The 23,810-nt window shown below is 37.1% G+C and overlaps 1 protein-coding gene across 1 annotated transcript; it reads right to left on the reverse strand.

Moving 5' to 3' along the window:
• Nucleotides 1-1,044: 1,044 nt before the first annotated feature.
• Nucleotides 1,045-22,881, reverse strand: LOC127938199 (CD209 antigen-like). The gene is made up of 5 exons (XM_052534635.1): nt 22,773-22,881; nt 21,922-22,443; nt 21,743-21,843; nt 21,571-21,674; nt 1,045-1,153 (listed from the first exon to the last, which is right to left on the reverse strand). The coding sequence occupies exons 1-5, from the start codon at nt 22,879-22,881 to the stop codon at nt 1,045-1,047; spliced, it is 945 nt and encodes a 314-aa protein (XP_052390595.1).
• Nucleotides 22,882-23,810: the final 929 nt, after the last annotated feature.

Below are 23,810 nucleotides of genomic sequence, written 5' to 3' on the forward strand. Positions count from 1 at the left end.
GCAATTCATTCCTTCCTCGTGTTTTGGCTTCTGCAGATAAGGAGACTTTGTAAAAGCAGTCACATTGTGACAAAGTCAGAATTGTGAGATATTACAGGGAGTTAAAAAACAGTTAAATGAAATTAAGTTGCAAAGTTGAAAGTTACACTATAAGAAATAACTTCCCAATTGTGATATATAAAGTTATATAAAGTCATATAAATGATAAGAAATAAAAATGAAACTGTGATATAGAATCAGAATTATGACAAACAAAATGTTGCAATTGTATAAAGTCACAACTATTGCAATCGTGATATACAAAGTCACAATTACAAGAAACCAAGTTGCAGTAATGAAGTATAAGTCACAATTATGAGAAACAGTATTGTTTACAACATGTAGTTGTGATATGCATAAAGTCACAATTCTGAGAAATAACATCATAATAGCGAAGTTGTCAGGGACCAGGCAAGTCCAACCCCAGCCAACCCACAACGATCACGTGTCACAGTGTCTGGTCTGTGTATCACTGGGTGTCCACTAGTGGTCTCGCTCCCCCATAGTCATTCCACTGCAGGAACTACATTTCCCACAAGCCTTTGTCCGATTCATCACTGTTAATTGTACACCTGTTAATTGCACTCAGCTGTTTCCCCTTTATCATTTTCACCTGTCCATACATACCCGGTTTGTTTCTATCTATTTCATGGAGCCCTTGGTTTATGTCACCCTAATTTCTTGTGTTCCCTTTAGTGATTCCTTTTTTTTGGACTGCTTTTGTTATTATTGACCTCTTGCCTGTCTGGACTAAGATTTTTGGATTCTCACTATTAAACACTGTGATTGGATCTCTCTGTCTGGGTGTACGTTCGTGACATCACCCTCCCCTGAGTATTAATTAACCTCACCTGGTCATCATCAGCAATCTCATCAAGGCACTATAAAACACTTACCTCAGCCCCAGTTCAGTGTCAAGCCTCAAACAGGAACAGACCTCATGCTTCCGTCCTCTCCTCTCCCCTGTCCCGTGGAAACACTACTTTTGAAACCCTAACCTTTGTGTCATTGTTCTGCTGCCTTTAGGATTCCCGAGCCATTCCTGTTACCTGATTTCCCAACGATCTCCTGAATCTCCTGTGTTCCTGTCGAGCTGGCTGGAAAGTTTCCTCTCCTGTAAAAGAAAAGGGACAAGCATTAGTGAACCGTGATTGTGTGGCATTGACCTCTCTTCTATGGACGTACTCACCTGCATTCAGCCCCTCACTAAGTGATCTGCACCATATCCATACCTGAAATTATTACTCAGCGTGCACTTGATCTTGTGAAAAATAAATGTTGTGTTGAATTCACTTACCTCTGTCTCCCGTAACTATCCTGACAGATGTACTGAATAAAGTCAAAATTGCAAGAAACAAAGTTGCAGATGATTTTGCAAATTACTTTTTATTGATTTTATAATTATTCATCATTATTTAATAATTTTCACATCTCATAAACTTGGGGACTCCCAAGTATTTTCAAGCAATTTCAATGTCTATCACTGTGTTAAAATTATTAACCCTCTCAGGCTCAAATTAAGTTTTAGTAACAAGTTTTTAATAAGGTTTTTAGTTTTTAACTGTTGCAAATCAGCAACGCCTGCCTTGAGAGGGTTAAGTTACATCAAGTAAGGCTGTAAGTCTTTTGTGCAATTTTGAGCAAATGTAGTATATTTTCTTGATTTGAATGACAAATGCAGTAGAAATGGGAAGAGGAGAGGTGGAGATAGGAGGTAGAGCAAGATGAAAGAAATGAGATGACTTTGACTGTTACAGATGTCAGAGTGTCATCATTGTAGAGGGGGTGTGTGAGAAGCTGCCACTCTGTGCACATCACCTGGCATTTAACACATCAGCCGGGCCTAACAAAGTGTGACAATCCCAGTGCCTCGTGGTTGGGCTGCATATCAGTCTCTCCACACACTTCTACTGAAGCTGACATGCCAGACAAATGATCTGAGAGAGACACCAAACACAATCTTCCTTTTAACGCCATCATTTCTGAGGGTTAAAGGCAAGCCAGAAAAACAAGAAAGGTTATCAGAAGATAAAAAGGAAAGATTCTGAAAGGATCGGCAATGAGGAGGAATCTCATTCATGATTTTATGCATATTCACACACATTATTAAACTCTTGTGAAATGCAGCATTCATTTATCTTATGATTAGACATTGTCAAAGGCCTGTTTTCTCCCAGAATGCTTTGAGATATAATTCCAATGAGGTCTTTGATATATAAAGGTCACTAATGAAGGCCGCTCACTTGTGAAATTTTAATAGTAAGTGGCCTGTAGAAAATTGAGATAGGAATTATTTTCATTCTTGGGTATGCTTGATAAATTAAAACAATAATTAATCTAACCAGCTATTATACAGATCACAATTACATTGAATGATAAACAAAAGCTTTGATGTCATTATTAATGTGGCAATATTCACTTTTCATCGTGTGAGTCAGCATTAGTCCACCAGGAATTTCCAGGAAAATAAAGCTCCCTCACATAATATTTTAGTATTATAAAGACGCATCTTCTATCCCAGCAATCAGAAGCTTTAGGCAATTAGTAATCCATGCAGCCATAGACCTGGAAAACAAATTCAAATCCTAATAGTCATAAAGAGGTCTTAAAAAGTCTTAAATTTGACTGATTAAACCCTGCAGAAACCCTGACAACAACTCGTCATACACAGGGCAGGAGGTTTGGGAAGGCTCAGCTTCTTCGCTGTCCTCAGACATCTCCTGCTCTTCATGGGGTGAACCCAGCAGAGCACTAGCCCCAGGATCAGACGATGTTGAGGAAATAACATCATCCTCCGGCGACTCTCTCTCGTCCAGAGCCGATGACCGCAAGAGGCAAAGCCCCTCTTTAAAGGGGGGGTGGGGGGATGAAATGCTATTTCATGCATACTGAGTTTTTTACACTGTTAAAGAGTTGGATTCCCATGCTAAACATGGACAAAGTTAAAAAAATTAAGTTGTACGTTTGAAGGAGTATTTTTGTTCCAAAAATACTCCTTCCGGTTTGTCACAAGTTTCGGAAAGTTTTTTTCGAGTATGGCTCTGTGTGACGTTAGATGGAGCGGAATTTCCTTATATGGGTCCTAAGGCACTTCTGCCGGAAGAGCGCACGCTCCCGTATAGCAGAGCACTGAGAGGCTGAGCACAGACATTCACTGATCAGAGCGAGAGTGTCGCGAAAAGTCACAAAAGGAGTGTGTTTTTGGTTGCCAGGGCAAGACAACCCAGCACAGATTACCAAAAAAAAAAAAAAAAACACCATTAAGGGACCAGTGGATGGAGTTTATTTTTACAGAGCATCGACGGAGTTGTGCACGTGTTTGTGTTTGTTCCCTGCATTTCGAAGATGCTTGTTTTACAAACAAGGCCCAGTTTGATGCCGGATTTTCATATCCTTTATTTCTTAAGGATAATGCAGTCCCAACGAAAAAGGGTCACGATCGTGTGTTGGAACCACAGGCGGTGAGTAAAACTGCTTCAAATATCTCTGTGTTGTTAACTTAGCTATTGGCGCGTAAACACATCAAGTAAACAACATGCGATGTTGTCATCAAACTGCACTTTCCACATGTATGCTTTAAAAAAAATAAAAAAAATAAAAAGACGACATAAAGTGGAACTAAGTCATTTTCCAAAACCGCTAAGCAAATATATACAGTTTCAATACATACCACATAGAGACGTCGTTGCTGAGGCTGCTCTTGTTAAATTTCAGCCTCTGGATCGTAAATATACGCTGTATCTGACTGTTAGCCATGGTTTGTTTTGGATGATGTTTTGTCCTCACGGTAATGTCACAGCTTCCAAACGCTCTCAACGCAAAAGCCTACTCACGCTTGTGATTCTTTAGCTCCGCCCACACGTCACACCTCGACTATCTTTCTCTTATAAATATAATAAAACTAAAGACTTTTTGGAGTTATGAAGGATGCAGTACTACTCTATAGGTACTCAAGATTAACAGGATATTGAGTGAAAACGAGCATTTCACCGCTCCCCCCCCCCCCCCCCCTTTAAACTCATCGGTCAGATCTGCCTGCGACCCCCACAAGCTCCTTCTCCTCTGTGCCTCATCAGCAGCAGTTCCTGAACCGAGAGAAGCAGATGGCTGCCCCTCTTTCCTCGAAAAGGAAACAGTATGCACCGAACCGAATCAAAATACAAAATCTTTACTTTACAGCCTATTTACACAAGTGCCTAAAACTTCTCACTGTACTGTTGCTTTGGAGGAAGGTGTCTTAAAATGTCTTGAAGACGTTTCTATAGTTCTTCTGGATTTAGTTTTTCTCAGTTTCATCTGTTTCTTCATGTAATAACAGACAGATTTGATGATTATGAGATCTGCTTGTGCATTCAAAAATCTTTGGAAATGTAAACTGATATTTCCTACTGACACAAAATATATAAATAACTGTCTTAAAAGCCTTTTTGGGGTGAAAATACTAATGTGCCTAAGACTTTTGCACAGTACTGAACTTTACAAACGACATTGTTGCTACATTATAAAGAATGACCATACAGTCATTCACAGAACTGATTAAAGACAGTGACAGACAGCACTCATTTTAATTAAATATCAGAGTGAGTGACAGAGATACAGTAGAAACATTACATTTGGTTTTGTATTAAACAATGACCCAGATCATTAAATACATTTATTAGCCTTAGAGCAGTGGTTTTCAACCTGTGGGTCCCAATTGTATTACAGGTGGTCAGCCAATAATAATGTTGTTAATATATGTAAAATGTCTAAGTCATAACATTATAACATAATTTCATATATATATATATATATATATATATATATATATATATATATATATATATATATATATATATATATATAATTAAATAACAAAAATAAATATTAAATTGTAACTATGCTTCCACTATTCGAGCTCGCTGATTGTTTTAAGAATAAATCGTATCTTTGTTTTTGTTTTTCCATTCAATGCAGTAGCTGCATGCAGCGCAGCTGCTCATTGGTTTCTCACCAGTTTTTTTGCTCTACGGGTGTATCTGCTCTCAGTTTGCGCTTGTCACTCAAGTCTGACTCTAGTCTTGCTTTGTCCAGTGCTCCAGTTCTCTGCCAATTTTGACTGCTCATCTCAACACTGCACTGCATGTTCCCTCCTGACTGCTTGCTGCACTGACTTTCTGCCGAGCTCTGCCTGGATCTGGATTTCCCATTTATTCCCTAGTTATTTTCTGTTCATTGCCAGTTTATTCATTAAGACAGTTAACAATATAGCTTCTGAGTACTAAGTTATTAACCCAACAATTGCGGGGTCAGTAAATTTGGACCCACTTTATATTAAGTGGCCTTAAATACTATGTACTTACATTTTAATAATAATTTAGTACAATGTACTAATTGTGTACATACATGTTTTTACATTGTACTTATATTTAAAAAATAAAAACACGTAATTACATCTGTATTTAATTTCTGTAATTACATTTATAATTACACTGTTGACCCATACTTTACACCTTAACCCACCCTTAAACTTACCCATACCTCCAACCTTCTCCCTAACCTTACCCCTATCCCACCTCAGTAGCAGCAAAAGTGTTTTACAATACAATATGAACACAGTAATTACACTGTACTTATTATTTTATGTAAGTACATAGTAGTTAACCTAATATAAAGTGGGACCGTAAATTTCTTTGCGGTAGGCTGCGCAAACATGTGTTTGGTTGTGTGGGCCGCTAGTTGAAAAAGGTTGGGAACCACTGCCTTAGAGTAAGGGAAGCACAACTTGGAAAATCAGAGCATCCAAGAAGCGTGTGAAAGCTATGGATTTATTTTAAATAAGTTTAATGTTCTTTAATTTTTTTTTCATAGTTTTTTTGTGGCTCTTTTCTTGTTTTTAAGTATCGGTTCAGGCACTGTTTAGGTACCATTAAGCAACCCTAGTGAAGACGAAGAAGAGGATGACATGTTCTCCTGGCGCCTATATATAGTTTGGGTTTTTCAATGTATTCTTCAGTCAGTGTATTCTTTTATCTATCTATCTATCTATCTATCTATCTATCTATCTATATACAGTATCTATTTTTTTCTGTGTATTTATTATTTTTTTTCTGTGTTTTTAAGCAACAAAAACGTTTTTATTGTTTCATTTTTCGTTTTCGTTTCAGTTAACTGTAATAATCCATCTTAACCATTAGATCTCATATATTGACTGGCAGAAGCTGCTGCACTTTGGCAAACATCTTTAAAATTATCATTTTATGAAGTATCAAAATGTTCTTGATTTAGTTTTTATGCTTTTTACTTACTATTAAAATGGAAACATATGTAAAAGACATAAGTACAACCATACATGCATGAAAAAAGAAATATTCAGACCTCAAAATTCCCTGTACCAGTACAAAAAGTAGATACTATTATTCCTAAACCCCAGAAGGTAGCAGACTTTATAGGTCTGATGTGCTGTTCGTGGCTCTGTAGGGTAACACTCTCACGGTTGCAAACAATACCGGACAAAGACCTCTGAACAAACACTCCTTAAGAACACAACATAATCCAGGGAAGGTAATACACACCAGGAAACAAATTATAAGCAAATAAGGGCAAGGAAGGGGAACAAAACACACACAAATCACGAAACAGAGACTGACACACCTACAGCTCTACATTTTGAGATCCTTCTAAAAGGAAAGAGTGCTGGTTTTTGATGTAATGTAAAAAAAAAAAAAAATCAAGACTAATTGGTAAAATAATATTAATAATAAACCCATGCACATAATTTCTTATACAAATATTCACAGAGCTATGAACTGTTAAAATATTAGTGCATATTATTTTGTCTGTTAACAGCCACAAGCATCATATTTCTGAGATATGACTTGTTTTGACAGCACAAGAGGGTAGGATTCATGTTTGGAATTGAAACACATTCATACAGTATAGTTTGAGCAGAGAACTGACAGAATTCATATCTTTCCTTTTATTTGGTACAATATTACATTTTTAGCTTTTCCTTGTATTGCAGTACAAACAAGTTGAAACACAAATGGTGAGACAGAAGAGATGGATAGCGTGTATGTGTGTGTGTGTGTGTGTGTGTGAGAGAGAGAGAGAGAGAGATAGAGAGAGAGAGAGGGTTGTTTGTGTGAGGTTAAGAGAGCGAGACAGCAATTTTACAGAAGGGTGTGAGTGGAGGTACGGAAAAGGCAATCCCAGGTGACAACTGGTTTTGTCATCCATCACAGTCCAAAAGGCAGACAGGAAACCGGTGAGCCATCCTCATCTGTCATCCAATCACAGGCTCTGCCTTTTCTCCATCACCAATCTCATTTGTTCCTCTCAACAACTCATTCCATGCATGCTTGTCGCACACAGTGAGAAGACACCTGGTTGTCACCTTGAATATGTTCATTTATTTTTGTTTTCCTCAGCACAGGCAATGATGACACAAATTAAACCTCAGCATTCTAACCAGGGCAAAGATGCAAAAATTGAGCTGGATGTTGTTTGTGTAGTAGAACACACATTTTATTTATTTATTTATTTATTATTATTATTATTATTATTTGTTTTTTTTCTTGGTTGTTGGTTTCAAATTTGATTTAGAGTAAAATTAAGCAGCTTCTCAATCCATTTATTGTGGCTTCAGAGTGAATTCAGATTGTTTAAAATGCAAAAATAAGAAACAAGAAAAAAAAAAAATAAATAAATAAAAAATAAAAAATATATATATATATATTGCACCAGCAACACTAAACATAAGGGTCACAGCAGGTTGAAATAGCTCCTTTGGGTAACAATTGCAAGTTATATGTTCTTGCACAATCTCAAAGTGAAAGAGTTTAATATTAGTTAAAATAATACTGTTGCACATGGCAATGCACACGTTTTATATCTGAAAATTTCCAACTGATGGCATAGGAAACTTGTTTTGAGTTAACAATCCTTTTCATGTATTCCTAAATTCCATAAACTGCTTATTATATTAAAGCACTTGTATTTAATAGAAAGTAACATAAATGTATGTCCTTAACTGCGGTCCTAACTTGTGATGCAGGAGTTTCCATTTGAATGCAAATCATCAGAAATTTGCCTTTGAACACAACAAAGTCTTCCATCAATGTCAAGAATTTAATTTTTAACATAATTTTCACAGACGGCCAATATGGGCTGGTTTATGATTGATTTACTGTCTTCTGGGGAAAAACTGTTTTCAGAAGAACTGCTTTTATAAGCACAGTTCATGCCAGTGAACCAATTAACCAGTAAAGTACATGTGTCACTTAAGATAGAGAAAGAATCAGTATAATACAAGTAGGGCTGTAGTACTCGAGTCCGGTCTTGGACTCGAGTCCGGACTCGAGACATTTTTCTGTCGTCTTGGACTTGTCTCGGACTCGTTGAATTTGCACTCGGACTTGTCTCGGACTTGGCCATTGGACTCGCCAAGTCTTCTAGTTGGTCTCGACCGAGTCCAGCAAAAAAAATAAAATAAAAAATTTCTCCTTCAAAACAAAACCACATTTGCATGATGTCGCGACTGAAAACGTGTGGAAAACGCTAGGCGCGCCGCTCTCCTTATTTCCAAAGCACTCTGTAGCCTGCGCTTGCGCTCCAGTGGCGTCTGCTGTTGCTGGGCAACCATGACCCGCTCTCCATGATGACGCAGAAGTTTCAGCAAAGAATAAATGGAATTCCAGCACTTAAAATCACTTGCAGTAGCTCTGCTAATAGATTCATTTACGAAATGGCTATCCTTGTACAACTATGATCATCTGTTTCTCCATCTTGCCTTAGCTTTCATTATTGTTCCGGGAAAGGATGTGCATGACCAGTGGTGCACATACTGCGACCTGAAAAGTTTAGATGTTTCTAATTTAATTTTCTACCTGTTAGATTGTGTTTTACCTAGATAGCCTTTTTTTATCAATAAACGCGTATTAATGTATAGCCTTATGCAACAATTACATATGTAAATTTTAAAAACTTTATATATGACATTACATATTTACATTTTCATGTAACAGCCAGTATTTGTATCTGTAACAATCACAAATTTTTTCCTATCTGCATTCGGATACAACATCGTACAGTTATTTGATAAGACTGTTATGACATTTTATATATTTTTTTCGTAGTTATCACTGAACAAGTATGTCGTGTTAAACTGAAATAATTATTAATTTCTAAAATAATATTTATCATGCAAGCAGAGAGATGTCATGACAAACGTTTAGTGATCATTTGAACACGACTGAATCCATTCAATGCACACATTCTCATTACGCAGAACGCTTTGAGCGAGTCTTAATGTTAATGAACTTCACTAAACAGATGTGTGTGTTCCGCGCAAACCAGCAAAAGGTAAATATGCAAACATGTAGGACAAGTAGACAATGTATCCGTATCGAAGCTGATTATTAGCCTACTCTTGAGAGAGAACTGATTTGGTTTTTGAGAGACTGAGACGCGCAGCGCGGCTGTTTGATTGGTGAGCGCGCTATGCTTATTCCATTCATTCGTATCATGGTAGCCTAAGCTTTCAATATTTGCCTTTTAAATATATACAAATAATATAACGTGTAGCTATGATGTATTATTATAGGTAAAATTACTCTTGCAACGCTCTGATTTCTGAGAGATAAACAGAGAGGCGACAACAATGCGGTGTTTGATTTGCTCTCTTTTCACTCATAAAGTTTACATTCATTCACTTCTGGCGCTGATTCCCTGGTTCACCTGTTATCTAGCAAACACCAGACTGTGTCAGCTTCAGCCGAGTATTCAGGCAGAATTATTCCTTGTGCGTTATTCGTTTTTTAAGTCATTATCCTTGCCATTCCGAATAAGGTATTCGGCTTCAGGCACAACCCTAATTATTACATTACATATTTTATTTTTACATGCAACATAGATAAGGTCATATAGTAACAGCTCCACGCAATATTGTAATTCTAAAATTCACGTCGTACTTGCAAACACTTTGTGTGAATTATGGTTAATGCATGCTGGAGTAGACGATTGTTTCCGACAGAGCTCGACTAGTCTATGCAAACACTAGCACAGTATGACAAAAATTTCGCTGTATTTATGTGCGCATGTCCAGTAGAGCCAAACGTATCCCTTCCTTGTTGCGCGCATTTGTCATATCCCGAGCTTTGCGTGTGTCTGTGCACTGTGCCAATTAGGCATAGTCATATACATTTTTGACCACAGATATAATGTCAACAAAAAATAAAGTACATAAAAATTATTTGACCTTACAGTTCCAAACTTTGTTTGTTTATCCAAGTTTAGCTCCCAGGGTCGGACTGGGGGTAAAACCAGTACTCATTAGCAAGGCCCCAAAGGAAGAGAGGGCCCTTGAAAAGTATGAATCTGAAATATATATTTTTTACCTGGATATTTTCATGGGTGGGGGCCTTGGGCGCCCATCAGGACTGCCTATAAATAGGGCCCAGGATCTTGTTTAACGCCCCTGTTAGCTTTAACCCTAATTATACACAATAGAGCCTAATCAAGCTCTTACTAAACACACTAATCTTCCAGGTGTTTTAAGGCCAGTTGGAGCTAAACTTTTCAGGACATTGGCCATCCAGGATGTAATTTGGAGACCCCTGTCCTACAGAGTTGTTACTTTGCACATGCTTTTGATCATTACAAATAATAATGTAAAATGATTTTCTTAGAATAGGAGATATGCTTTCTCTCGCATCACAAACATTATCAGTAGTTAAGTATGTGGTCTTGAAGAGGACCCTTTTTTCTTTCATTTGGACTCGGTCTTGGACTTGGACTCGAAACTTTTGGACTTGGACTTGACTTGGACTCGAACCTCTTTGGACTCGGTCTTGACTCGGTCTCGACTAGTCCTGGACTTGGACTTGACTTGGACTCGACAAAGCCGGACTTGACTACAGCTCTAAATACAAGATATCATTCCAATCAAACGATTAGAAATGGACCCAGATACATTAAGACTTTATCTACAGGTATTAACTAAGCTCTGCACAGTCCAAAAAGGCATTTCACTTTTTGGATGATAACAGCTACATGGAGCCACAGAGTAATGTAAAATAATTTAGCATTCATCCTTTTGCAGGGTTTGCTGACTAATTAACACAAGTGCAAAGCACAGTGAACCTTGCAAATTAGAGTGGTGGAGAATCATTGCAAGTTCTTAAGAGTCCCGATGAAATATGGATGTCCTGCTGTCTTGAGCTTTTTGTGGATAACGGCTGATTTCAGCGAATGTGTCAGAGGCAATCTCATAATGGCCGAGATCTGTAATGGGATAATTTTAAGGTGCAATTTCTTTGACCTATGAAAAGATGAATCAGTTTTGGAATGAGAGGTGCTTTAGCTGTGATGGTTCAGTCAAGATTTTTGCATTTCGCCTGACTTTACAGAAGCGTGATCTGTCTAGAACACATTAACCGTATGGCGTGGAACGAGCAGAGCTGAGCAGGCATTTTCAAGTTACAGTGCGTTTCAAACGGCACAAATAATGACTACAAAGGGGACAGAAGGGAGAACAATCATGGAAGCCATAGAAGGGTCATTACAAGGGCAAATTGAAGTTGGAAGTGGGAGCACGGCACTTCATAATGTAGCTGTATGGAATGCACTTGGCAAAGGGAAAAAGCAAGGTAGCGTTATTTGCTCATTGTCTTCATTATTATGACAACACTGTGTGGCGTCCATCAGCCCCTTAGTTGGTCTTTAAAAAATAATTTCTTATTATTGTGGTTAATATAATTGTAGCAAATAAATATACATTTTATAAAGTTTTTAAAATATGGTTTGTATGTGTGTGTACTTCTCTGGTCTTAACTTTGGACGGTCCAGGTAGTCATATTTAAGGAATCTACTCTTACTTAAAGTGGAAAAATATGTCAAAGCATTTTCTCTTAATTTAAATATGTCAGAAGCTCAGGACAAACAGGCAATCATATGAGTAAATGATATTTGAATAATATGCTTATGTGCTGATGATATATTTCCTAAAACAACAGAGAGAACGATAAGCTGATCATATTCAATAACATGTCAATCATAATCAAAGGTTCTGTATTATTATCTGTAGCAGGTAGTTACGTGTGGTTCCATCTCATATTTCACACATAATCACTGTTTTGTGGACGACAGCTGCTGATTAGATCGTTTGTGACAAATGTGCAACTTCCATGATAGATATTCTTTGCTTCGCTTTGCCAGCGTCAAATCTTTGTTATTATGTGGGAAATTAATGCAGGGATTTCTCATGTCATGCTCTAATCTTGACAGAGAAGAGAGCAATTTTCTATTGATTGGATATTACGCTGTTGTCACAATAATATTCTTCACATCACAAATAAATCAACAGAATCACTCATATGCATTTCATCATGAACTACAAGTGTAAACAGATAGAATGTCAAGGGATGAAATCCAGCCCGTTTCATAATTTATTATTCATGCTATCTGAACACATCAAAAAAGTGTCTCTTATCCCCTTCAGTGTAATGAGTTTAGACTAAGCAATATACGTAGAAGTGTCACATGTCATTCAGTTTGGACTTTTGTTTTCCTCTTTCACAGTTCCTACTGAGTTAATTGTTTCATTTTGTTCAGGTGTGTGTAGTCAATTATGCTTGTTTGGTCTGTGTATTTAAGTTCCATAGTGTTCAGGTCTAGTTTGTCCAGTCTCGTCTTTATTAATGCTAATCAGTGTGTTGGATTAAAGACTTTCTAGATTAAACATCATCATCATCATCATCTTCTTCTTCTTCTTCTTCTTCTTCTTCTTCTTCTTCTTTGTCTTTGTGTGTTTAATACAGTGTAGCTGTGACAGAAGAATGATGAAAACCCCTCTTGTAGTTCAACTGCTGTCATGCTGTATTACCAGAATATCCCATTACAGGTTTAAAATGCAAATATTCAACTTATGTTATATTCATGCATTCATACATACATATGCAAATTACTATTCAAAAGGGTCTGAAAGACTATTGAAATGTCTCTTATGCTCACCAAGGCTGCATTTATTTGATCAAAATACAATAAAGCAATAAAACACAAATATTGTGAAATATAATTGCAAATATTACAGCACTTTTAAACAACTATAGGCTGTTAGATAAAATAATAATAACAATAATACAAAAAAATCTTGTGATGCTGATTTAGTGTTCAAGAAACACTTATTATCAATGTTAAAAACTATGCTTGATACTTTTTGTGGAAACTTTTTTTTTTTAATTATTCTTTGAAACTTCTGCAGGGGTCCTATATGACATAATTTCCTGTTTTTTTTGTTGTTGCATGTTTGCAACACATAACATTGAAATTACATGCTGTGAAAAACTTGCTCATAATAAAAGAGCTGTACAGTATTTATGTCACTGTACAGTATATGAATAGCATATTTCACTTAAAAAAAAATTATAGGAAAAAAACGATGTCATGTAACTGATTGGTGCCGTGACCCGGGTGAGAGTGAGGTTTAGGGGGGTGACTGTAACGGAGGCCAGCTGGTAGGTTCTGTGCAGGTAAACCTCACTCCTCTCAACTCAGGAGGCGCACTACAGGCAGTGGTCTTTAGCCTCCTTGTTAGTGCACCTGTCTCCCATACCGGCAACCTGAGTTCGAGTTCAGTGGGACCCGGGGGGTTACAAGCACATGATAAAAATAAAAAGGAACACTGATTGTGTTAGACAGATCTAAAGAAGTAGCTTCTTAGGTTATTAAGTTCTTTGCCTTTGGCAAGGTTACAGCTGCCCGTATCTTTATATATTAAATTAGATCTGGTGTGAATCTAGTGAAAAGACAGTTAAGAATATGGATGGAACTTTAAAGCACTATTGCCATCCAGGTCTTTGACTATTAGTAATGCTACAATGACTGAGAAGACATCTTTAAAAGAGAAAAAAAAAAAGGGAAAAAAAATCAAGAAAACTCAAAAACCAGCAAATGTTTAGAGGACAAAGAGTTTAATTGATTTTCCATGATGACATTTTCAGGACTGGACGATGATCTGGGTCATACTCTGGATGCCAAAGAGTGGGCGTGTATGTGTATGCAATACAAAACCTGTCCCAGAGCAAATGCCAATGGAAAGGGTTCAGCTAGATAAAATGTCTTAATCTGATAATGCAGATTCGATTTAGGAGGCTGATCTCTCTAGGCACTATTTTACTACAGTAACCAATCAGAGCTTCTGGCAAGTTACTAAGCTTAACCATGCTGTGGTAGAAACTTTCAGGATTTTTCATGATTTGTTTTTTTATTTGGTATTCCTCTTTGAACAACTGTAGTGTCTAGTAATAGTAAGTATGGTATGGTATTTCTGTAGAATCAGAGGCTAAATTAGAGGCTCAGTGCATGTTCGAGTGCAAGTCATGACATTTGCCAAGTATTGTAACTCATACTCAGAATTGATGCTCTTCATTTAACCCATCCAAAGTGCACACACACAGCAGTGGGCAGGTATATATCCAGCACACAGGGAGCAAATGGGGGTTAGGTGCCTTACTTAAGGGCATTTTAGATACGGGTATTGAGGGTGGAAGAGAGCACTGTTTATTCACTCCCTCCCCCATCACAACTCCTGCTAGCACCAAGTCTCAAACCGGCGACCTTCGGGTTACAAGTCCAACACTCTAACCATTAGGCCACAGTTACCCCAATTTTTTTTTAATGAAAATTTATCATATTGTGTAAGTATAAATGTGTAAGCCAGGCACAGATTAAATTTCATATTGCAGCACAATCACATCAATTCATAAATATTTTGGTGAATTGGTGGCAAATTTGTATGAAATTGTTTATGCCCTAGTGACGATTATTTTGGTGGATGGAACTTCATGCTTACTTTTTTCTTTTCTAAAATGTATACATTTTCATTAAAAAATTAATACAATATTGCCATCTCATTAGTTACGTTTTCCCATGAGATCTGGTACAGGTTTAAGAAAATTAAAGAGCTTTGAGTTAAACTCCACCATATCCAAAGTTTTTTTTTTTTAGAACAAGAGATTGATTTATAACTGTAAGATTGCTGTGAAGATTGTCCATCAAAAACTGTGAATAAAAAGAAAAAAAAAAGTTTTAAAGAATCCTTTTTTCCTTCTATAGTGTGCCATTAAAAGAGTTTCTAAGAAATTCACAATGGAATATTTCACAAAACAAAATTCTAATGCATATAAAAATTAAAAAAAAATAACTTACAAATTGGTTAATCAGAAAAGTATTTTAAGTAGCAGCGGGTAAAAGAACATGTCAAACAGTGTAAGGATTACGGTCTCTGAATGAACCTACATGAACTCCATTTCCTCCTGTCATCTCCGTATCTGACAGCTCACATTTCACCTTTGGCAAAGTGTCCTCAGCAGGGAAATGTTTCTAACACCACGCCACCATCTGTTTCATTGACTGCGATGTGCCCTGAGATGAAACGCATGCTAATCAATACTGTTGCATCCCGCATCTACTTAAAAATCTCAATTACATCTAATTGTAATCACAGCAGTTTTGATGTCAGGACCCTGTCAAAACAGAGGATGTGCCCTGGCAAAAAATAAAATGAATTATGCAAGGAAACCGACAGACATTGGTTTTAAGCTGTAAAAAAAAAAAAAAAAAAAAAAAACACATACTGCAGACAACTTCTGTTTACTTTTATAAAGAAGACATCGCAGGGGAATTTACATTGAGCAGCCATAAATCAGGAACAGCACCTGAAAACTGTAGCATGTGGCCTCAATCTGACAAACTGCCCTTGGAGCTCATCTTATTTATTTTCTTTTACCTTAAAACAAAAGATTTATGAGATGATTTACAACCCCTGAACCTCACCTTTACTTCTTTAGCGAATGATTGTTTTCTCCTCTGCCAGCCAATTTAAAAACAATCAAGCCCTGCTCCTATTTAAAAAAGTAACGCAAAAATAATGTGACCCATTAATTTCCATAAAAAGTAACTAAGTAACGCAATATTGTAATTAATTACTTTTAAAAGAATTTTTCCTCAACAATGGTCACCGGTCTATTAAAATGCACATCATATTAAAGCGTCTTTGGGTTCTTCCATGTTTACTACAAAACAAAACCATTGAGGGGTTATGATGTCACTGGCAGGCAAAACAATGACACTGTGGACACGGTCTGTGTCACTAGTTAAAATAATCTCTAGTTTCATTCTTTGAAACATTTGGGATAATGTATGTACACAAGTCAGCAAAATATATAACACTGTTCTATTCATTTTTGGATATTTTAATAAATAAAACAATATATATACATATTGTATATATCATGCCTTTAAGTTAATGAAACATTATTTCCTCATGAGATTGGAATATAAAGTGTGTCTGAAGACACGCATGCTGCAGAATCCTAAATGACACTTTAGTCTATATTATTGACATTAAAAAGCTTGTATTGGATTTATATTTAGAAAAAGACCATAGCCGCCTCTCTACTCACCTCAAGCTATTTTTTATGCTACAAATGGCTGTCAGTAAGAATTTTGGTTAATATAAGAAGTTTTATTTATTGCAAATGTAAAATTTCTTTCACACCAAAAAAGTGTAATGAATAAAACTGAAGAAAAAGTAAATTCACATCTGTACAGTGTACAGGAGAAGAAGGTTCAACACTGTCCAGCAATAAAAAAACAGTTAGTTTATCTAAAGTAATCTTTGCTTATTAGTATGCATCAAAGGTCAGTGGCAAAGCCATTGGTTAATAAAATGGGATTAGTTGGTGTTATTTAACATATTTAATTATTGCAGGTTTTCATTATATTCTGAGTTTGCATTTCACTGTTTTAATTTATTTTGATAATCACTAAATGTTTTTTTTTTTTTTGCTAGTGGGATGAATTAATGCACTTTCACATTTAGTCTAGAACAACATCATTTTCACACAGTGCACACAACTCCTCTATACTTCCAATTTCTCCCATAATGGGGACAGAAGACTTGTCAGTCAATAAATGGGAAAACAAAGTAACTGGCATAACTTTTTTGAAGAAGTAACTCAGATATTCTCTTGTAAATTAAAAAGTAATGCATTATTTTACTAGTTACTTAAAAAAATAAAAATCTGATTACGTAACTCACATTACTTGTAATGCATCACCCCTAACACTGCTGGTGATGACCACACAGAGTAGCATTATAACAGAACTTTCAAATTGGTAGAGTCAGTGTGTCACTGCAGCTGCCGTTTGTCAACATTTTGAGATATGCTCTTAGGACTGCGCATGCACACTGGCTGATCTAGCCTGAAAATATGCTTTTTATAAGGCTATTTGTGGAAAAGAAACAACATTTATGACAGTTGTTGTCAGATTTTGAACGGTTTTGTAGAACTTGATGTTTCCCCATTTAAAGAGATAGGAGTTGCAAATGCATGCCCGAGAGGCATTTTAAAGATGGCCACCGAGTGACATGACCTGTCTTAAAGGGAATTTGTCTATAATAGACGCTGAAGCTCCGGCTGAGATCAGTCACTTGTTCACAGTGTAGTATTTCCTCTATAGTGAATGCCTCGGAGTGCACAGTGTAGGTGATAGGGAATTCAGACAGTGTACTATAAATATGCTTTTGATTGGTGCAAATGAGGGCTGCTCGATATGTCCTGCCCTTTCTTCCTGTTTCAGTTGAAATTGAGTGTTGTTTATGGAGTTAAGAAATTCCATCAATATCTTGGGGAAGAACATTTAATTTATTGACTGATAACATACCTTTAGTGACTCTTCCCAATGTTGGCTGCTGCTTATATGCAGAGGTGCATTTGTTATCATAAGGCAGAAACCATTACACCACAGGGGCAGCTGTGGCTTAATGGTTAGAGAGTTGGACTTGTAACACAAAGGTAGCAGGTTTGAGTCTCAGTGACAGCAGGAGTTGTAGGTGGGGGGAGTGAATGAACAGTGCTTTCTTCCACCCTCAATACCCATGGCTGAAGTGCCCTTGAGCAAGGCACTGAACCCCCAATTGCTCCCTGGTCCCTAAAGCAAATAGCTGCCCTGTGTGTGTGACATATCAGGACACAACTTTGTATGACACAGGTATTACAAGGAGAGGGTGACTTATGAGGACATAACCCATGTCCCAATTTTTCTAAACGCTTATAAATCATACCGAATGAGTTTTTTTGAGAAAGTAAAAATGCACAAAGTTTCCTGCCAGGGTTAGGGTTAGGTGTAGGGTTGGTGTAGGGCGTTAGAATATACAGTTTGTACAGTATAAAAACCATTACGCCTATGTGATGTCCCCACTTTTTACAAAAACAAACGTGTGTGTGTGTGTGTCCGCGCGCACACTTGGATTAATTAAATGAAGAGCACCAATTCCAAGTAGGGCTGTCAGGATATAAGATTTTTCATATCACCGTTATTGTGGCCATAAGAATTCACGATATCAATATATCGTGATATCTTTAGAAACCTTGGGGGGGGGGGGGGTATATTAGTCAAATTTTTTTTTACTGTTTTATTTTTTTACTTTATTGAGCTTTTCTTTTTCGCCCAATGAACATAAGGATACTGATAAACGCGGGGCGCAAGACTCTGGCTCTCTCCGTACTCTTTGCATCTCTTATGAAATATCTTTCAGTATCTCTGCATTCAACATTTTCATAAATAGCCTCTAAATCCATTGTCCACTGTGTTGACCAGTACGTCTTTACAGATGAGCTATATTGCCTTTGAAATGTTTATTAACATCTTCAAAAGTGTTAAGTCTACACAGGAAGTGGTTTCATTTCTCACTGTTCTTTGACAAGAATAATCTTTCATTTCACAAGAAGCATCTGTAAGCACTCAAATGGACTCAGCCTTAAACACAACAAACTTGTATTTATGATGAAGGAAACGCAGCAGCAATTGCTCTTGGTGCTTCTCACTACTCAAAATGATGCTTCCTCGTTTCCTCTGGAGAAGGGATCTCCAAAGAGAACAAAATACACCTCTCCCCTTTCTCATTTACGACCCCCTTTCTCCCTATTTCCTCCCCTCCCTGATCTCACTCTTCTCCTCCAAAAGCAAGAATATCCATATGCCCCATGTGTTATATCTTGTGAACCTGTTGTTTTCCCCTCCATGTTTAGTATCATTTTAAAGGTCTCTGTGCAATTAGTAAATTGGTCTCAATTTCACAGTCACTTGTATTATAAGAAATATTGAAAACTTCGAGGAAGGAGTGTATTCCACTGGTCTGTGGGAATGCTTCCAAGCCAGGTGTGACCCTGGGGCCACAAGAACCTAACAAACCAAAAAGGTTTTATGTTTTTACAACTGATTTGAAGATTTATTTGTTGTCTGGTCTGAGTATATAAGGGAAGTGACTAAACACTACTTTTTGATTCTGTAGTCAGAAAGTCCGTATAAGTGTATCCACACACTCTGTATACTATGTCATTTCCTGAAGTTGGGTATGCATTCTTTACTCCTAGATTTTTCTTTGAGAATTTGATGTCTTTTATTGATTTGATTACAGGATGCATGTTGATGTTATTTGCTGGTGGTTTGACCTTGTTAATACATGATACTATTTAACTACATTAGTATGGAATAGACGGTGGAAGATTTAAACACATAAATATCTATAATTGGACGAAAAAACTCTTGGAGCATCACTTTGGAGCTCATGTTTCTTGAGCACTTTAGTCTGATAAACCTGCTTTCTGCTGCGTCATCCAGGACTGGAGGAAATCTCTCCATACGGAAATTAATAATTCAGTCATATCTGCTAAAATATAAAATTAAAATGCTGTTTACTATGGTAACTGACAAATTTATTTAGAGAGAAAGAGATTACAGACACTCAGCATCAGTATAAGAGGGTGAATCAGAGTAATCTGGAATCTTTAGACTTCTGTAGTTTACTGTGTCTCCTCAACACTTGAGATCAACAAATGAGACTCATGATAACTGCTAGAATAAGACTTAATTTATATAGAGCTGCTTATGATGGAGCAAAACATGGACACAGGTTTTGTATCCCAGATCACCCCAATTCACAATATGAGAAACATGTTTTTTTTTTTAAGGCAGGGACCATGGGCGGAGTTTGGGGGGGGGCTAAGGGGGGCACTGCCCCCCCAGACCAGAGCCAATTAATGCCTGTCTTGTGCTTTCAAAAAATAAAAATGAATACAGAATTCATATTTTCTAATTTTATTTGTCCTATCTTATAATTTTTGTGGATATAATGAGTAAGTTTAGAATTCATTATTTTTAATTACTATATTGAAAAAGAAGCTTATTTGGTGGACTTCAAAGTATCGCGGTAAGTTACGTGAGTGGATTCTCTTCTCGTTCTGTTCCCGCTTTAGTCTACAAGCTAAATAAACAAAATGGACATTCGTCGTTTTTTTAATAAACCCACTAGTAAAAGTGTGGAGTTTTCTAACTCTGGCACTTCAACCATCAATTCCACTGCTGCAACTGACACAGCAACCGAGGCCGGTGTAGCAGTCGATTCTGTTCCCCTCTGAATGTCTGTTTCCCCTCGGGTTGCCAGGTCCGTGTAATAAACCCAACCAAATAGTTAATCAAACATATTCCCAAAGTAGCCTAAATTCCACGGATTTGGCAACATACCCGCATGCAAATGCACCAAACACACCTGGATGTAAGGAAAGCAAAAAGGGACAAATTTCTTGCTACACTGCAGGATAGTAAAATGATTCTCACACTCCCGTTTATGTTCTTTTTTTTAAATTGTTCATCTTGCAGTTGTTCCGTTATTTTTGTCTTATGGTTTTACATTTGAAGTTGAAAAACCTATCGTCTCTAATTTTATTTTCAAGTTTAAGATTTAGGACGGTATTTTGAACTATTTGACTTGCCGTACATCCAGTCACGCTTCTTGCGCACGCTAGTTCTGATCGTACGTATAGTAACTCGCCAACTACGCAAGAACTGTAGTATGTTTGCGTAAATGGAAACAGACATTCCGAGGGGAACAGAATCGACTGTTACACCGCATCTGCTGGTACGTGCCCCCCCACGCAGAAAAGTGAAACTCCGCCTATGGCAGGGACCTCAATCAGAACTTATGTGAATACAATAAGAATTAATATATTAGATAATTATAGCAAAACCAGAAGATGGTATGAACCCTATTTCTCACAAATCCCTTTTTTGGTTTCAGAACATGAAATATCATTCCAGCTTTTCAGTGGTGACCATTCCTTCTGCATTCTATTGTAATTCAGTTCAATACAGTCTTCAGTGCCACCGTAGTTGTTTGGCTCACCTTTGATCCAAAACCTGAACAACATGTATCAGAGATTCAGTTTTTCAGGAGCAAAAATGTACAAATCAATAATACTCAGTATAATAGCACATTTCGAGTTCAAAGTTTTAAAGATGCTGGTGCGGACGTGAAAAGTAGAAGACAGAAGAAGAGTTTTCTTTATAATATTTACAGTAAATGTCTTTAATTGTGGTTGTGTTGTTTGTGGAAGAGTTTTCACTTCTACTTTCTTCTGAAGGTTGTGATTTTATACTGCGAATCAAAAGACTAAAACAAATGAATACACAGTGAAGTTTAGCACTTACCCTTGTTTTAATGCTGAATTATCCACCCATTTCATGGTGCCCTCGTTCTCTGTGTCAGACAAACCAATCCACACTCTCTCACTGACTAATGAGGATATGAACCTCTGTGTGAATAAAAACAGGAAGAATTGTGATTGCTCTCATTTATTAACAGACATTCACACAAACTTACCTGCTTCTCTTCAGTGTTGATAATGACCAGATCAGCACCATGATTCTTGCAGTACTGTCTGCTGGCAGACCAGCTCAACTCAGTGGACATGAAGAACCAACCTGAACCACACAGAAACATGCACTTTATAAAACTGTGTTCATTAATGATAATAATGATTCTTTATTTAAGTCCCTCACTCAGAGAAGCGACTCTGGTCTCCAGGTCCTGTTTCTTCTGACTCAAAGATTCAACATTTCTCTGTAACTGGGTTTTCGCAGCAGTGAGAACTCTGACTCTGTTTACCTGTTCCAGGTTCTTCTGACTCAAAGATTCAACATTTCTCTGTAACTGGGTTTTCGCAGCAGTGAGAACTCTGACTCTGTTTTCCTGTTCCAGGTTCTTCTGACTCAAAGATTCAACATTTCTCTGTAACTGGGTTTTCTTAGCAGTGAGATCTCTGACTCTGGTCTCCTGTTCCAGGTTCTTCTGACTTAAAGAGCTGAAGTTGTTCTGCAGTTGGTGTTTTTTAGTCATTAGATCAGTGTAATTGTCCTGTAAACTCTTGATGGTTTGATTAAACTCTTCAAGAGTGTTCTTGTAATTATTTGTCAGATCTCTTTCCGTTGTGATGGTGATGTGCTGCAGCATGATGAAGACCACCAGAAGAACACTAATGAGCCCGAGACCCACTGTGATCAACCCCAAACATCTACTTCCTCCTGACCGTCAGGAAAAAAAACACAAATATCAGTTAATATTCTTCATATAATCTGAATTTAAGTTTCAAATCAGCCTCTGTAGGTAATCTACTGTTGATTTTGGTAATAGACATGCCTTTTTATGTTTTATGAGTTTTTTATAGGTCATCTGGTTTTGCTATTATAAAATATGCAAACAAGAACATTTTGAAAAAGTCCAAACTGAAATACTGACTTCATTAATATACATATTTGAAATTGTATGTGGCGGTTCTCATTTTCCTTATTGTTATACTATTACTAACATCATCTGCGAAAACATTTCTGCTTTCAAGTAGTTTTCTTCTTACTGTGCTTTAGATCTTTTCCTTCATCCTGGCCGTGACTCTGAGATTGAGGTCCAGTTGTGTTTTCAATATCTCTGCGTTCAACATTTTCATAAATAGCCTCTAAATCCATTGTCCACTGTGTTGACCAGTACGTCTTCACAGATGAGCTAAATTGCATGTGAAATGTTTATTAACATCTTCAAAAGTGTTAAGTCTACACAGGAAGTGGTTTCATTTCTCACTGTTCTTTGACAAGAATAATCTTTCATTTCACAAGAAGAGTCTGTAAGCACTCAAATGGACTAAAACAGCCTTAAACAGGACAAACTTGTATTTATGATGAAGGAAACGCAGCAGCAATTGCTCTTGGTGCTTCTCACTACTCAAAATGATGCTTCCTCGTTTCCTCTGGAGAAGGGATCTCCAAAGAGAACAAAAGACACCTCTCCCCTTTCTCATTTACGACCCCCTTTCTCCCTATTTCCTCCCCTCCCTGATCTCACTCTTCTCCTCCAAAAGCAAGAATATCCATATGCCCCATGTGTTATATCGTGTGAACCTGTTTCTTTCCCCTCCATGTTTGGTGTCATTTTAAAGGTCTCTGTGCGATTAGTAAATTGGTCTCAATTTCACAGTCACTTAGTAGTTATGATAAATATTGAAAACTTGTAGAATTGTTTTATGCCGAGGAAGGGTTGTATTCCATTATAGGGTCTGTGGGAATGCTTCCAAGGCAGGTGTGACCCTGGGGCCACGAGAACCTAACTAACCAAAAGGTTTTTTACGTTTTTACAACTGCTTTGAAGATTTCTTTATTATCTGGTCTGAGTATATAAGGGAAGTGACAAAACACTACTTTTTGATTCTGTAGTCAGAAAGCCCGTAGAAGTGTATCCACACATTTTATACTATGTCATTTCCTGAAGTAGGGTATGCATTCTTTACTCCTAGATTTATCTCTGAGATGAATTGACTATGTAAATTGGGATAATAAATATTTACCTGACTGATGATAAATAGTTATATTTGATATATTCTGATCTCTTCTGAAATCATTTT

This window comes from Carassius gibelio, chromosome A20, assembly GCF_023724105.1.
Source record: "Carassius gibelio isolate Cgi1373 ecotype wild population from Czech Republic chromosome A20, carGib1.2-hapl.c, whole genome shotgun sequence".
Taxonomy (NCBI): Eukaryota; Metazoa; Chordata; class Actinopteri; order Cypriniformes; family Cyprinidae; genus Carassius; species Carassius gibelio.

What these genes read in the sequence shown, in the direction of transcription:
- LOC127938199 (XM_052534635.1), bottom strand. Translation starts at nt 22,881, where the DNA reads ATGGATTTAGAGGCTATTTATGAAAATGTTGAACGCAGAGATATTGAA. An exon ending in GACCAGAGTCGCTTCTCTGA is followed by an intron (nt 21,844 to 21,921) that starts GTGAGGGACTTA and finishes TGTGTGGTTCAG; the next exon opens with GTTGGTTCTTCATGTCCACT. An exon ending in TCAACACTGAAGAGAAGCAG is followed by an intron (nt 21,675 to 21,742) that starts GTAAGTTTGTGT and finishes TTATTCACACAG; the next exon opens with AGGTTCATATCCTCATTAGT.